At 35.0% G+C, this 17,846-nt stretch overlaps 1 protein-coding gene across 1 annotated transcript; it reads left to right on the forward strand.

Moving 5' to 3' along the window:
- The first annotated feature begins 559 nt into the window (after positions 1–559).
- Positions 560–17,581, forward strand: LOC112015811 (uncharacterized). Its single transcript, XM_065777501.1, has 18 exons — positions 560–1,024; positions 2,026–2,247; positions 3,076–3,171; positions 4,093–4,145; positions 6,904–7,000; positions 8,884–8,957; positions 10,414–10,531; positions 10,888–10,998; positions 11,877–11,953; positions 12,786–12,852; positions 14,912–14,977; positions 15,876–15,983; positions 16,112–16,242; positions 16,424–16,490; positions 16,590–16,657; positions 16,736–16,829; positions 17,339–17,492; positions 17,535–17,581. Exons 1-18 carry the CDS (start codon positions 872–874, stop codon positions 17,579–17,581), a joined length of 1,803 nt encoding a protein of 600 aa, XP_065633573.1. The 5' UTR covers positions 560–871.
- Positions 17,582–17,846: the final 265 nt, after the last annotated feature.

Raw genomic sequence — 17,846 nt, forward strand, 5'->3', positions numbered from 1 at the left:
TCGGATTCGTAGTTTCGTTTCCCTCGAGAGCTTCACAACGGCTAGCCCCTCTTGAAGGTCCGTAACCTCATCGTCTGACTCAGCGTCATCCTCCATCAAATCCGTAAAGTCGAAAGCTTTTACGAAAGCTCCTGGTATAACACCGACTAGTTTGTCTCGAAAGGAAGTTTTAGGAGACCCCCATACGTTCTGTTGTTTCTGTGAATGACCGCCTTCATTAAGACCTTCATTGAATTCAGCATGGTGAACGTCCTTCACCTATTTTTTACTTCGCGACAGCTCAGCTTCCTCCTCTCTAGAGAGAACTCGGTGCTTCGAGGGACCCATGTTATTATATGTTTCCTTTAGCAAATTATATGTTTCATAGATGCCAAACTCTCGTGAACGACAAAACTCAGAAACATCATATATTTCAACATTTTTCCGTTAAAAAAAAAAAAAAAAATCCCAATATAGTAAAGTGGACTGGTAGTTTGGCAGGTAGGCAGTTTGTACTTTGTACTTCGTCCCGGGTAAAACGACTAGCCATTAGCCGTAAAACGACACCACTCCATTTCCAAAACTTTCCAAATCCATAAAGAATTCCTCGCACACAGACAGGCAACAGCTATCCAAAACGCCAAAACTGTGTCCAACACAGCTCCCAAACACAACACTTCCCCCAATCCAATTCCCCATTTCTAAATTCTAATCTCTAAAGTAAAAACCCAAAACACAAAACAAATTAACAAACACCTTGCGTGCACGATTTCAGGTTCTCCACAGTACTCTTACTCTGTGTCACTCACACACACACATACACACACTCACTTTGTCTTCCTCGAAATAGTAAGTCAACCTCTTGACCCCTGTGAATCGCGAAAAAAAAAAAATGTCGTCGTGGATAAGATCTGCGGTGAGCAAGGCCGTCGAGGTTGGCAACAAGAACAACCTCACTCGCACCGTCAAGAACTACGCCGACACCGTCGTCCACCACGCCGGTCAAGCCGTCGCTGAAGGCGCCAAAATCCTTCAAGATCGCATTGTACAATTACTCTTCCTCTTTCACTTTTTTTTTTTTCGCTTTCTTCTATTACTGCTAACTTTCTCAGTATCGGTTTTGATTTGCTGTTGTTGTTGTTGTTGATAGTGTCGCAATTTCGTAATATTTGCTGCTCTGTTTGGTTTAGTTTCGTACTTTATGTATAGCTGGAATTGCTTTATTGCTGCATTTAGGGTTTTGAATATTTGTTTTTCGTGGAAATTGAAGAGGAGGCAACCCGAATTAGGAAGTTAATTGAAAATGGCATCTAATTTGACAGGCTGAAAGCTCTAATTTTGTTGGAAAATGTAACGAGAATGGAAAAAAGGGAAAGAATAGATTAGACATAGAAAAGCGAAGAGAAAACAAAGCATATTGTGTTGAACTGTTTTGATTAAACTAGAGGGATAAAACTGTCAAGCCGCCTATGTAAGATGGTTTCTCTCCTATTTTGCTCCCATTTTGGCAAGATGAAAAATGTTAGTTTGGATAGAAATAACTATCTTTCGTTTGTTTCCTTTCTTCCACTTTTACACTCCAACAAACTAGTGAAAATAGCAATCCATTTCCCGCTTCCATCCACCGTGCCAAATGCACTCTAAGGCAAGTCATTTGGGAAGTCCACACGGATCGCTATTTTGTAAAGGAAGATATAAGAAGAAGATTTGCATTACGCTATTTGAACTTTATTTTTTTGATAGGTAAGAAAAATTGTATTAAGAGAAAACTACTCGATTAAAATAATGAAGTAGGCAAAGAAAACTTTTACAAGCGGCAAAAAGAAAACAGAAAATTATGTACAAGAGGAAAGGGAACCTAAGAACAGCAGAAGTAAATCCATCTATTTGAACTTTCATACGTGGTTTTTGAAGTTGATGGGAATGGTCTGTACTATTTTGGGCGATACTTGCCCTTGATGATAATTGTTTGATACAAATGATAAATTACTTTTTTAGCTTGTATGTACAATGTATCTCACTTTGATAATTTGGACGGGTGTGCAGGGGGCTCGGAATTATAGAAGTGTTAAGCTGACTGTTAAAAGGTTGGAAGAGGCTGCTGTTTCGTGTAGGGGCCCTGAAAGAGTTCAGTTACTAAGAAGATGGTTGGTTGTGCTTAAAGAGGTTGAAAAATTATCTGGACTTCCCTTTGAGGATAAAGAGAAGCCCCATGAACAACAGGTTGTTTCAGATGAAGCAAAGGATAGCCCAAGAAGACCACCTCTGGTGAGTAAACTTTCTTTTCTTTATTTGGATTCTTGAAACGACATATTGTAATAATAGTATAAGAAGTTCCATCTTATTTTCTTCGTAATTAGGTGTCAAATTATGTTAAGATGCTCTAGGTTGACTGTACCTTGTGACTGTCTGTTTCATGAATTTGACTGGCTCTGAATACTTTCTCAGCAGCTGTAGGGGTATTTGTGTTATTGGAACCTTTTGAGTAAAGGGAAGTAACCTTCCCACATTGAATTAGTGTCTATTACCAATTGTCAATAGTATATATATATATTTTTTATTATTATTAATTTTTTGTTAATTTTTTTAGTTTTATATTGACCTTGAATAGATTCACTAATCCAGACTGAATTTTGAATTTGTTTTTTTATGCTATTCCCTCTCATTCTTCGTTTTTATTTTACTTTATTATGTTAATGAGAAGACAACACCACCAAATATTGTACCAGTTGCATTGCTTTTATTATTATTTGTTATTATTTGTTGTTATTATTACTTTTATTCTTTTATATCCTTGGACATGTTACACTGGTGAGAAAGCTCATTTCAGTTAATCAGTTATTCTAACAGCTTATGATTGCATTGGTAATAGTTTTAAGAAATTCACCGTGTTCACTGGTTTTCCTTGATAAAAGACCTAAAGGACTACTATGTATTATGTTATTGCACATTGTTTTTGAATCTTAAATGCTCACTGCATGACTGTAAGTTGGGCTGAAATTACTCGTGTGAAACAGTTGGTAATCAGAATAAAATGGGCGTTATCTTTTTTTACTGATTCTCTCTCTCTCTCTCTCTCCCCATCTTCTCTTATAGGTTCTGTACTATGACTCTGATATTGGAGGTGAACCAATGAATTTTCGTGATGTTTTTCTTCAGAGCCAGGCTTTGGAGGGCATAACACTGTCTATGGTATGTCAAACCAACTTCTGTCATTTAAACAGATTTACTTTGACATGTACTTAGAATTAGTTGAAAGTAACTTCATTGTGTCGTATGTACTTATAAGAAACTTCATTCTATTGATTAAACTATGTACACTGGTATACTTTGATGAAAATGGTAAAGAAGTACAACTGGAGTGTTTAGTTGGCCGAAGTTTGTACTGTAAGATGCTTCAAATTACAGAGATAAAGACAGTAATTTCATAAGTCGCCAATAACCTGGCCTATAGTCTATTTCAGTTTATTTATGAAAAATGGTCAGGGAGATTTACAAGGACATTTCCATAATATTACTGTTTTTTTTTTTATGAGGTGGTGATGTGTTCTTAAGTGTTATGTGATTGTGTTATATCTGGCTAGTTGGGGAAAAAGGTTTTTGATGCAGTTAGAATGCCAGTTATGGCATTCAGGAATTGAAAATTTTAAGAAATGGTTCGAGTGTTTAATAAGTTGGCCCTTAATATGCGCACATGAAAATTTGCTTATGTCTGGTTATGTTCAATGGATGATTCTGTTCTCTACGGATATAAAAATCTACTGAAAAAAATTGATCTTATTGATTTTTGTTTCCAAGTATCTAAAATTAATTTATTTTGATATACTTGAACATTTTCACATTGCCAGGACATATTTTGCTACTTTACAGGATTTTTTATTTATAATAATCTATCTAAATATTGAATTAAGGTAAACTTTTGCTTAGGTTGTTGATCAGGACTCATTGCATGGGTTTTCGTCATTATTCAAGCCTTATATAATGACAAAATGCTTTTTTGGGTACAATGTTCCCCTACCCTTTCATATCAACACAATTCTAAAAGAATCTCCTGTGTCTTGTAATTGCTGATTTAGTAGGTTAACCGCAGGTTAACTCTTTTCTATGCCTCAGATTCTTGAAGCACCAACTGAAGATGAATTTTCTCTGCTCCTGGAGATGTTTGGGTGAGTCCTCTCACTATTGCAACTGTGTCTAATGCTAGATCTTGGTTGGAATTGCCTGCATTTATTTAATTTCTCACTGGAATGAAATCAATATTTTTCTTGTTAATAATGTAAAAATAATATCACCTTGGGGTTATAGAATATTTGATAAATTAGATTTTAACATGAGGGAATGGTTTTGTTTTTCCTTCAATTTTTTTTTTTTTGGATTATTTTATTTTATTTTAATTTTTGGTCTTTTGCTAACAAATTTACTAGTGAGTGTTAATAAAATGGCTAGTGAGTGATGGAATGTAGGTTAAGACTTAAAACAAGAACAAAAAGCCAGGAACCTTGTAGGTTTGTCTTTAATTAGTATGAGAACAAGTGGAGGCATCACATGCAAGTTTTAATCACAAATAATTTTTTGTGGGGTTCCTTTAGAGGAGTGTTTCAAATACCCTTTGGTGGCTTGGGAAAAGTCTGTTTACCTCTTGAGTTGGGTGGACTGGGGATTCGGAAGTTGGTGTCTTTTAATCAGGCTTTATTAGGGAAGTGGTTATGGAGGTATGACCATGAAACTACTCATCTTTAGCGGAGGGTTATTGCCATGAAATATGGAGAGGGGAAAGGGGGTGGAGTACTAAAGTTTGTAGGAGGGCCCATGGGTGTGGTTTTTATTGAATGGTGGGAGAGCTTTTCTAAACACTTGAGTTTTGTGGTTGGTGATGGTTTTCGTATTCTTTTTTGGCATGTTAAGTGGGTTAGGGATAATCCTCTCAAAACTCTTTACTTTGGGTTATATGAGTGTTCAAACAACAAGGAATCTCGCGTTTATGATGTTTTGTGTCTTCCAGTGGGTGGGAATGACATAGTCTGGAACTTACAATTTTACATGGATTTCCATGACTCGGTGGCATCTTTCTCTTTTCTTAATTTTATTCAATCTTGGATTCCTAGGGTGTTGGAAGTGACCGTCTATATTGGGGCCTTAATGGAAGGGGAAAGTTTGATACTCGGTCTTTTTACTATAATATTCAAGATGGTCCTACTTCTTTTCCCTTGGAAGGGCATTTGGAAAGTAAAGGTTCCTAAAAGGGTGGATTTTTTAATGTGGACAACAACTTATAGCCAGATTCTTACATTGGATAATCTTATGCTTCGGGGTCGTCCTTTGGCAAATCGGTGTTGTATGTGTTGTAATGAGGAATCTGTAGATTACCTTCTTATTTTTTGTCCGTTAGCTCATTCTTTGTGGGTGCATATGCTTCAGTTGTTTGGGATTCATTGAGTCATGCTAGGTTCTGTTGCTGACTTATAATTTTGTTGGCAGGAATGGCTTGGGAAACATAATTCCGATATTTGGAATTTGGTTCCAGGCTTTTTGATGTGGATTATTTGGACAGAACGTAATCGGTGTTCTTTTAAGGATACTAAGAAATCGTTGACTTAGTTGATAGATTTGTGCCAACGGACTCTCTTAGATTTGTCTTGATGTTGGGGTTTCTTGGACTGTTCGTCTCTTATTGAAGTTCTCTTGTCTCTTAGCATAGCTTCTTGATTCCTGTGTTTCTTTGCCATTTGTTTTGTTGTTCTTTGTTCATTATGGTGAACACCTTGTATTCTTTTTCCTTTTTATTTTTTTAATAATATTACTCTTTTACCTATTAAAAAAAAAAGTTTTAATCACTATATGTTTGTATCAAGGATTAGCATTAAGTCCATATCTCTAGGTATTTGTGATGGATGAGTTCCTTAGATTGATTCGAAATGAAATCGTTTGTTATATGCTTTTTGTAGGCGATATTGTTTTAGTGGATGAAATTTTAGGTGTGAAGTTAATGTCAAGATAGAAATTTGGAGAGATGCCTTAGAAGCAAAGGCTTCTAGTTAAGCAGTACTAAATAGAGTATATAGAATGTAATTTTAGTAAAAGTTGAAAGAAAGATGAAAGAAGTGAGTGCTTTTGATATCTTGGATCAATGTTTATAAGGATGGAGGGATTGAAGATGGGAATCATAGGGCAGGGTTGATGAAATGGAGAAATGCATTAGGAGCATCATTTATAAAAGTTTTCTGCTTACCTATCAAAAAAAAGAGAAATGCATTAGGAGTATTGTGTGTGACATAGAATACATATTAAAGTTAAATGGTTAGTTTTATAAGATTGCCATATAAACCTATCAATAAAAAAAGATTGCTATATAAGATTGGCTATGCTTTATGGTATTGTATGTTAGACTATAAAGAAGCAACTTGTTTATCAAGTGAGTGTAGCTAAAGCGAGAATTTTAAGATGGATAAGTGGAAATACAAGGAAAGATGGATATTGAAATGAAGAAATTCGCTTAAAGATAGGGGTGGCTCCTATTGATGAGAAGACGAGAGAGAGTCACTTGAGATAATTTGGTAATGTGCAATACAGAGTGATTAATGCACAAGTGAGGAAGAGGTGAGTTGATTTAAGCCGAGAGAACAAAAAATAGGGAGTAGAGAAAGACCTAAAATAACATTATTAGAAGTAGTAATATATGACATGTCAATTAAGGAGATAATAGAGTATAACTTTGGATAGGATAGAACGGTGAAAAAGGAATACATATGGCCAACCTTGATTAGTTTGTTGAGGATTTATAGACGACCCCAAAGTTTTGGGACAATGGCTTAGTTGTTATTGTTGTTTGGTCTTTTGATGAAAATGTAAAATAGGTTGTCAGTATCTTACTTGTGTTCACCCATAATCAGATCTTAATCTTTTCTATAATATTATCACTTGCAGGATCTGTCTTACTGGAGGAAAAGAAGTTCATAATGCAATAATGAGCAGTATACAGGATCTGGCAAAAGCTTTTTCAAGCTATGAAGAGGAAGTCTTGGTAAAGAAATGTTTAGAAATATGCAAATTATAAGAAACCACACTTTTAAAATTATTTTCTTTGTATGGGAATCATGCTTAATGATTTTTGTAATGTAGTTCTTGATAAAATATAAATTCCTTAGCAAAAGTGTCATTATCAAGTCCACTCGATGGGGTGGTAGTTTATACCATTATTTCCCCTGTATATTTCTTTTTGTCCCATGATAGGAAACTAAACCTGTTTATTTATTTATTATTATTATTTTTAAATTTTGGGTAGTGAAGTACAACAATATTAAAGGCATCAAGAGAAAAATAACCTATTCGGAAAAAAAAAAAAACCAGGTCACTTTTAAAATAGAGACGCATGATTGTGATAAAAAATTCTTATGGCAATCTCTCTCTCTCTCTCTCTCTCTCTCTTCAGTAATTTGGGAAAAAATAAAAAACACTCCCTAAACTTTAGGTCAAAATCAAAATGACCCCCTCTCCTAATTTGAACTTATAGGTCCTTAAAATTTGATAAATGGCAAAATTGGTCCTTCTGTTTGCATTCTGTTGGTTTAACTAAAGGAATTAGGAATTACTATCACATGCTGTGCGCATAGCTGCGTTTTAATAAATAATTGTTCTTAAATTAAATTTAATAAAACTCTTTTTTAAAATTCTTTTTTCTTCTGGCAGCAATATTGTGATATTGAACTCTGTTTTGACTCTTATTGTTTGATGGGATGATATCTAACCTATCAATTTCATGAAGTATGTCCATAGAGTTCCTACTGGCAGCAATATTGTGGAGGAGTAGTCCCATCAATTCCATTGCGTATTGAATGCACAGAGGAATGCCATGTAAATCTCTAATTCAAAATTATCAGAGAGCAGTGCCATTGCCGAACTATTACAACCACAGCAGCAACATTATCATCCCATACATTTCAGCCATACTCCAGATTATTGTCATACCACTCAAACCCATGAACCATAAAGGCCGGATCAAGCAAATTCCACATGGCCATTCTTAGAACCACAACACTGAGAACACAATTTGATTCAAATCAAATCAAGGCCTAGTTCTCATTAGCACATAAAAATCTCTAATTCAAAACTTAAAAAATTTAAAAAAAAATTTCCCAAAAATTTCTCTGATTCAAAACTGTCCCCTTTTGGCCAATGAAGAGAAGCCTAGCAACACTGCCTGAAATGGATGAGCAACACTACCCTTGTCTGTCTTTGTGCTGTTGCAGGTCAGTCTCAAATCCCAAAAGAAACCCAAAACACACTTCAGTGGCTGTGGCACAACAGAAGTGTGTAACTCGTTGTGATGGTGACACCACCATCCTGAATCATTCAAACTGCCACCCAAAAGCCACAATCACCAGCTGACTTCTCCCATCACCTACCCTTCTTTCCCCCTTTGTTATTTGGATTTTGTGTGTGTGTGTGTGTTTTGTTTTCTCTTGCTGTCACAGAGAGAGAGAGAGAGAGAGTTTAAAACATATTTTTAAAAAGAATTATTTATTAATATGTTGTCACTTACACAACATGTGATAGCAATTCCGCCAGTTAAACCAATGGAGTGCTAACATAAGGGCCGATTTTGCCATTTCTCAAACTTTAGGGACCTAGAATTTCAAATTAGAAGAAGAGGTGTCAGTTTGCTTCGACCTAAATTCAGGGGGTGTTTTTGATTTTTTTCCCAAAGTGTTTATAGTTATGTTATGCTTTTAGGTAGCTCCACTAAAATCATAGCCCAAAACTCTATTATTTAGATTTCTAACAATGAGATCAAATGTCAAGCAGGCCTTAGCATTCAATCATTATGTGTGCATGCTTTTTTTTCCCCCTGTTTGTGCTTTAAAGTGAGGATTTGCTGTTTGTTTTACATGTATACTTGATATTTAGGTGAAGCGGGAGGAGTTGCTTCAATTTGCACAGGGTGCCATTACAGGGTTGAAACTTAATGCTGATATTGGAAGGTTTGTAAGATATAAGAACCTATAATTATATATATCCTTCCAATATTTTCTTTTTCATTTGGCTTTGTGTCTACCTGTCGTTTTATGACTTACAGATGTGTGCTGTTTGCTGTTGTCGAAATGACTGTTCAAAATTTTAACTTGCTCTTGTATTTGCTCATTGGAGATAATGATAGTTTCATCCTTAGGATGATATTTTATTTCATTTTGTTCAGAGCAGTCTTGATTTTCATGTTTAATTGAGTTTTTTACCACTAAAAGTTTTGCTTTATTGTGAAGTGTGAACAGCTTTTCTCATGATTATGTTTCTTTTGAATCCTGTTGTAATTCAGTAATGAAGAATTGAAGATATCCATACAGTTTCTTAGTACAAGATTGTCTAATGTCAATCTCAACTAACCTGAATGCCATATAGTCATGGTCCTGCCTTTTGTCGTTCTTGCTTGTGTGCATGTGATGGACATCCACCTAGTTTAAGGGAACTTGTCAATTTTATGTTAGTAGAACTTTAAAACACTGTCAGTACTTTGGGCCATGCACTTGCCACTAGTTTAGGAGGTGAAAAGGTCAGGTGGGCTGGCGTGTAGTTGGGGAAGGTTCAGGTTTGAATCTTGCTTAGCAAGAAAAATCAGATGAAGGTATTTGGGGTGGTCTAGTGGGAGTTTGCCTTAGTATCCTACACTTACTAGAGCGATGCAGGATTGGGAAATGACTTTCGTATTAGGCCTTTTTAAAGCTTATATTGGGGGCTGAGGTGAGTGGAATTACAGTGGGTTGGTTTCAAACCAATAACATTAAATTTTAAAATGAGTTCTTACTATAAGGTTTCTAAGAGATGGTGTCACGATTCAGGAATCTTCCTTATTAGTAATTTTGGAATTTTAGTGCATACTTTGGTACCCAACAAGGTGGCTTTTCTTTGTGTATAAGGTAATGATTTATTAGTGTCATATATGTTGAGTGGTGGGGAATAATCAGATTATATCTTGTTTTATTGCAAGATTTTCACTTTATTCCATTTTATATGGAGTGAATGGTGCTTCGAAATTGAGGAATGAAGGTGATCATAAGTCAGCTTTTGACAAGTCAAGAAAAGAAGGATGGCCCAAAAAGTGGCACCACTTTGTATTATACAAAGCTTATGCGAGGACAGAACAACTCAGTTGCAGAAACTGATTTTCCTCTTGCGTAGAAAATCTTATTTCCTGACAAGTTTTTTGCTCTGTTGCAAGTGTTAATTTTTCTTCCTTTTTGTCAAATCCCCCTCCCCCTCCCACAAAAAATAATAAAAGGTCTTTGGTGCTTTGTTAGCCAATTGGGGCTTACGTCTCTTGGGTTTATCACTTTTGGCACTTTTTTTTAATGAATTCCTTAATAGAAAAAGAAAAGAAAAGATGAAGAAAGATAGTTGTAGGAATTCCAAGGAAGGACCTTGACTCATATATTTGGTTTGCAGAATAGATGCTGAAGCTGTTAGTCTTAAGAGAAAGCTTGATGAAATTGCAGCTCCCCAGAAGCCTTCAGATGAAGGCCATGAACAAACATCTGAAGAAACAACTTTAGCTACAATAGAGGTGAGCTTGGTTGTGAATAGGCAGGCAAATACAGTTGAATAGAAAATTAGCACAATTGTGGTGATTTTGTTGTTTCATTAAAAGCAGATGATAAATTTATTGCCAATGCATGAATCGTGATTTATACTAACATTAAGTCCTTTTGATTTCCAATTCTGTTGCTTGAATTTTTATTGTTTTTACTCTACCTGAAAGTAATATATCTAACTCTTTCCTTGTACAAAGTGTAGGCTGAATCCAGCCCTTTCTTTATTGTTGCTGATATTAGCAATTGTTCTGGAAAGCAAGTAATTTTTTTACCATTTGTTGAGGGAAGTTATGAATCATAGAGTTTTGTTGTCCCATGTTTGTGGCAGGCTTTGAAAGAAGCACTTGCACAAATTCGAGTTTGTTCTAGATTGGAAGGGCTGTTACTGAAAAAGAAATTCCTAAACAACGGAGACACTCCAGAGGTTCATGCTCAAAAGGTATGCTTTTCTCTTGCTGTTGGGGGCCTTGGGGCATTGCTTGGTTACTTTTTTAAAACATGGCTCTTATTGTTGGTATCTTGCTTGTGCTTAATAGTTATGTTTCCAATTTGTGGAAGTGTATATGATTTTCAATTTAGCATTTACCTGTGGCTGTGGTCCACACGGCAACTTTCAAGATTTAGATATATATGGGGTGTGAATTTACTAGGTTGAACACTTTTTAGCCTGTGTGTGTCTAAAGGAGTGTAGGAAGCAAAAAAAGATGATGGAATTATTTTTCTACGATAAGCGGCGTGTTTCATGAGTTGTATGAACGCCAATATTTGTTCTAAGTGTCTGATGGTGTTCTCTGTGCAAGCTACATTGTTATTGTCTGGAAACAGTCCAATGTACCATCTCTGACAGGGAGAAGTCTCTGACAAACCATAGCACACAGACCTATGCCATACATAGATCATCTCTCTTATATATATTAGCATGATATACACATCAATTCTTCACTCTTGGATACATTTTTCTGACATAATATTTAAATGTAAAACTTATTAAAAATCAAGTGTGGTGCCCATCTACGTATCCACAAACCATAGGTTGGATTTATCTGCTCTGATTGTGGGTCCAAATCAAGACTAAGCATAATGGAGCATAATTTATATGTTCTGTTGTGCCAATTTCTTGGCCTTAATTTGTGCAACTTTCTTTTCCCCTTCTCTCTCTCTTCTTCCTCCCACCCCTCCTTTTTCTCCCGGTGATTTCTATTTGTATATTTTGAGTGCACGTATTTATTTCTTTTCTTTCTTACCTGTATTAATCAGAAAATGCTTAGTTTCAAAAGCTACTGTCACCACTACTATTTGTCTTGTTTCCATGAGCAGGTTGATAAGTTAAAGGTCTTATCAGAATCTCTTGCTAGCTCTGCTGCAAAAGCTGAAAAACGTATTTCCGATCATAGGTATAAATCAAACTAACTTTTCTTAAAGATATTGGGTTATCTCAAATGATAAATTTAAGAGCTAGAAGCTGTTTTTCATTTAGTTATTTTTTTTGGGTGTGAAAACACTTTATTTCTTCTTCTTAGAAATTCAGCTTGTAAATAATTTTTAAAAAGTATTATGCTATCCTGTGGGAAGGACCTATAATTAATTTTTTGAGGCTTTTTATTACGAGGAAGAAAGGATGTGGTATTATACTAAAGATGGGTTTGTATTGGGCTGAACTCTGAGTTGGGAATAACATGTGATAATGAAGATATTGATAAGCCAATATGCAATGATAATTGGTTTCATGTTGCCTTTTTTGTTAATGAAAAGATTAGCATTGTTTTACCAAGATTCTTTAAGGTTTCCAAGTCATCACTTGCTCCCAAAAGAAGCATGGCGTTTCCATGTATTGAACACTTATTGAGTCATGAACATGCCTGGCTCCTTACATTGTATTATTAATTAATTGCTTCCCCAGGGTTTTGGTAAATAACATGGTGTCATTTTACCATTGGAGTAGCTCGTCATTATGCTCTCAGTCAGTCCTTCATGCATGGAATCTAGGATTACTAGCTACTAGTGCAGGCTAACAATATTAGGCTGATTTGAGAATGAGTTAACTATATATCAGTTTCAGAGATGGAAACCTGGATGCAAGGAAAAGCTGAGCCTCATTACATTTCCTTCTGGGTTTCTCTGATGGATACATGATATCTTAAATATAATGAATGGCATGTCCTTTATGCTTAATTTACTGTTGACTTTTTGATGTTAGGTTTATAGACGTTCTTTCCTTGTTGGCAGATTGCAAAAAGAAGAGGCATTAAAAGTTCGTGTGACCAAAGCAAGTGAAGTTTGTGAAAGAGAAAAGGTAATGTGCACCCACAAGCATTGTCTTGTCAGGTACCAGTAGTGACTAGTGCGTAAACTTTAGCAGATAAGAAAAGACACCATTCTTTGGTGTCTTTTCTTATCTAAACAATGGCATATTTTCTTATCTACTATAGTTCAATCATTCTTTGCGTTTAATCAACAAAATATTTACTTATAAAAAAGACAAAAGAAAAAAAAAGAAAAGGCACCATTCTTTTGCAGTTATAGGCAGGAACATGAAAACCTGGTATGATGATTTTTTTTTTTTTTTTTTGGACACACAATAAGGACACATGGTTAATTTTGGAAATTTGATCATATTTTGTCGCGTTCAGTATACTAAGCATCAGATGCAAGTCAAACTCTAATCTAATTGCTTGCACTTAAACCATGCCCACCACAATTCTGGTGGTGTGCTCCCTATGGCTATAACCACAATACTTGTGAACACAACAGCTATAACAAACTGTCTCGATTTTGAGAATGGAGGGCTTCCTATGGCCTTGTTATAGTGGTTAAAATTAAGCATCTAAGAGTGGAAACACGGAGTGTGTTAAAAGAAGAAAAAAAAAATCTCGAGCTTCGCATGCATTCCATCCAAAATTCCCATCCCCACCATGAATTGTCGGATCATGTGTTGGTCCTTTCTGAGGTCAACAACTCTCTCTCTCTCTCTCCCCCTTATTATTATGTCACCTTTGAGTTAGTGAAGAGAATACAAGCTTAAAAACTATGAAAATCTAAGAGGATATAAAAAGAATATTTACTAAAAAAGAACAATAAAAATATCCAGGGACCAGAAAGGTGCTTAATTGCAAAGGAATTTAACGAAATTTTTTCTCATAAATGATTAAAAAAAGTAGTTACAAAAAGTAAAAACACACCCAGAAATCCAGTGAAAGTGATAAAAGCATGTAGTATAAAGCGATTCCCAAGTTCTAAGTATTATTCAATATGAAGGACCTTTTTTAAGTTTGTTTTTATTAGTTATGGCGCATAGATAACAATCAATCAAATATTACTTCCTCTATTGCGGGTGTGCAGAAAAGCCATGTTTTAAGCTGTGAGCTGGCTTGAAGTTTGAATTTGGATGTGGTTGATAGGGGCTTGGTGAGTTTTGCATAAAAAAAAACCAGAAATCTGCAATAGCTTTTTAGGTACATGCTCTTAATCTATGGCTATCTAATTCACTAAATAAATTGAAAAAATCATGCAGATTCTCCTACTCTTTTGATGCAATGGGAGGGGTCTAGAATCCACTAGATAAAAATAATAGAAAACATCTCTGAAATTCTATTAATCAATAATTTGAATCTTAGGGACTACAATCACTAATTTATCGTAAAGAAATCTTATGCAATTATACGCTTAGGAAACCCTAATTCGTGTTAGACACAAATTAAAATAAAAGAGGTTAATGTGATAGGACTCTAGGAATGTTCTAGAATTGATAGGACTTTATGCAAACTCTTATTTTGAAAATTATAACAAAATGAAAATATTATGGGCTTTCTTCTCTTGCCTCAGAATCAAATAGAGTTGACCCATCTCATCTATGTTCCTTTTTTTTTNAAAATATTTTTTTATCATAATTTTTAAAATTTAAAAGATGGCTTGGTATTTTCTCAACTTCTTTCAATTATGTGTCTATAATTGCTTCAAATTATATGGAAATTATGGAGGGTTATAGGAAGGTTTGCTAAGTGGTGTGGATGTTGTTAACTGTATAGAAATTATTATGAAGATTTGCCCTTTGATGTCCATTATTATTATTGTTATTTTTAAAGCTGACAGTAATGGTTTATGTAGTTTTGAAATCATTGAGAACATCCTCATCTATGTGCATGCATCTGCCACTATCAAATCATCTTGTTGCTTGGTTTTGTAATGTTTTACACTTAATGGTACTGCATGGTCTTGTAACAGGAGAGTAGCTTCCTTTCTAGTTGATGATCTTCCTAGGCTGTATGATACATGTGGTATAAAGCCCATGATTTGCTGTTCCCATTTGTTTTAGGAGAAAAATTATAAGTTCTTGTTCACAAATATGTTTTCAGGAATTAACAGCTGAGATATCAGAGCTCGAAAGACAAAGGGATGGTCTTGAAGCTGAATTGAAAAAGGTTTTTCCGCTGTCTCCTTCTCTTTCTTACCTTAAAAAAAAAAAAAATACATTTAACGGGAGACACTTTCTTGTCATATTTAATTCTTATCACTCATGTAATTCTATCTTTCCTTAGCTGTTCCAATACTTGAATCTACTCTCTTACCTCACTGATGCTGCTTCCAGATTATGATTTTTTCCTATATTATTCCATCAAAGTTATATGAGAATAGTGTTTGCAGAGTTGATGCCATTTACCACTTATTGTTATCGGCATTGCTTAATCCAATGATTAACTTTGAGGCTATTTTGCATTCTATGCATTGTGGCTTTTTTCAGCTAGCATTTTCTTCTTGATCAAAGCTCACTTTTCCTTTCACAAAATGTCGTTTATCAGGTGGCATTCTAGTCCTTGGAACCTATTAGTGGCTAAAATCATCAAAGAATGCATTCTACTTCCCACAGAACTATGATTATGTGACTAATTATTCTTATGAGTGATCACCTATTACATACCTTTGCTTTCTGCTCCTGTTACTTGGAAACACGTAGGCCTTTTTTCCCCCTTTAAGAAAATTATATGGTCATACTTGAAGTTTTTTTCTTTGATATCTATATGCCACAGGGAACACATTAGTGGTTAGCTTAATGGAGTGTAATTAAATATTAGCATTTTGCATACCCGACCGTGTTCACTGAATCGTGCGAATGATGTGTTAAGGCATTTAAACTTATTTTAAAGTCATGATTCTGCAGTCTTGTCCTCAGAATATATTAGCTTAATGTCCAAAAGTAGATTGACATGGGTTGGTCAATGCTTTTCCCCAAGATTTTTAGTAAGCTTTCTTTGTAGGTTTGTGCCATTTGACATACCCTTCATTGATTCTGACTTTTTAACAATAGTACATGTGGTGCAGGTTAATATATCCTTGGCTGCTGCTAATGCACGCCTTCACAATGCCAGAGAAGAGAGGGACCAATTTGAGGAAGCTAACAATCAGATTGTTGCACACTTGAAAACGAAGGCTTGCATTCTTTTTTCCTAGTTTTCTCTCCAAGTTTTTTCATAATTAATTCTGATCATAAATTATTCTGTCCTCTGGCTTCTCTTATCATTTTAATGCCTGAAATATCTTATGAAATTTGCTGATAGGAAAATGAGCTTTCCAAATCCATAGCCTCATGTAAGGTAGAAGCAGGTGTTCTCAGTACATGGACTAATTTCCTGGAAGATACTTGGGTTCTCCAACGCTCGTATGTGGAAATTAAGGAGAAGCAGGTCAAGTATGTACATTGACCGAGTGTTTTAATAGTGCAATCAGTATGTGTGAGTGTGTGTTTTAATTTTTATTTTTAAAGCATTTGTCAAGCATGTTTTTTTGAAACCTCGCACCTAGAAGATAAAAGTTCCCTGTTCTTTCTTATGTGTCATGCGTTCTTACTTTAAATTATTTGCATATCCAAGTGATGAATTGGAAAGGCATGAGGACTATTTTGTGAACATGGCCATTCATCTCCTTTCTAATTACAAGGTATGTATTATATTCTTTGTATTAAAGATTTATTCCAGCAATGGACATAAAGTTGTGAGCTCTTCCCTCGTCCTTATTCAACCTGTACCCTTGATGCAGAAAGAGTTGGGGCCTTCAATCAACCGTATCCGGAAATTTGTGGAGAACTTGAAGAATTTGAGTGACGGGTAATATCTTTTGTTGCACTGAAATGGTTCTGACCTATCTTAACCCAGTTTTTAATTTCTTCTTACCTAATGAGACAGGTCGGAGAAGGCACCTACTTTGGATAATGAGGATTCCACAGTATTAAACCCTAGGAAAAATCTCGAGGAGGAATATTTGGATTATGAAGCCAAGGTACAAATCTCTTATATTCATAATTACAGCACTAAATTATTGATCTGTTCATTTTTAAAATTTCAGAGTTTCGTTTATAGTTTCTCTTCAACTATATAGAAAATTCTACCTTCTGGCTCTATTTTCTTTTGTTCTATCGTCCTCAGAATTTTTGGTTCAAAATTGCAAAAAGCTTAAAACCACTTTTACCATTTACCAGTTCTGTTTATCATGAATGAAGTTGATAATTTTGATTTACAAGTGTTTATTAATAATGAGGATGATAGTTTCAGGTTGTCCATGCACAACCTGAAACTCCCCTTTGTAACCTCCTTTAATACTTACACTTCTGTACGGTTGGAGGAAAGGCCAGTAGGGAAGGAGGGAAGGCATTGGACCCAAAAAAATGTGAGGGAGTGAGAGGAAGCTACCTTTTCTTCCATGTGTCTGGTTCTCTGTGGAAGAAGGAATGAAATGATAGAAATGCTAGACCTAGTTTATGCGTCTGTTGATTTGCTTTCTTGTTGCAGATCATAACCACCTTCAGTGTAGTGGATAACATGAAGGAGCAGTTTTATGCTCAGCAAGGCAAAATTTCCAGGTTTGATATTCTGGCAATAACCTTATCTGTTTTGTTTTTTTACTTTATTTTTTTTGTTTGGGTCCAAAATTTTCCCTCAAAATGTAATCCATCTCATCTATGTTCCTTTTTTTTTTTTTGGATAGATTATAAATCTAAAATTGAAATGAAGATATATTTGGAAGAATTATAGAAAAAGATAACCGAATAACTACAATATAAAGTTATAAACAAAAAAGAAAAGAAGAAAATAAATCCAAAACAGAGAAAAAATGCAATCTGCCTAACGTAGTCATCTAATAAAATATTGATCTCAAGAACTTAATCTTAGGTTCTTGTGAGATAAATATCAGCAGCATAAAATTTGTTATTAGAAATGAAAAAGTTTGAGTATAATTAAAGTACACAGGGAGTACACTAAAAGACCCCAAAAAGCTGCAGCCTAAAATAAAATGAAA

The sequence above is a fragment of the Quercus suber genome, unplaced genomic scaffold (assembly GCF_002906115.3).
Source record: "Quercus suber isolate HL8 unplaced genomic scaffold, Cork oak 2.0 scaffold_157, whole genome shotgun sequence".
Taxonomy (NCBI): Eukaryota; Viridiplantae; Streptophyta; class Magnoliopsida; order Fagales; family Fagaceae; genus Quercus; species Quercus suber.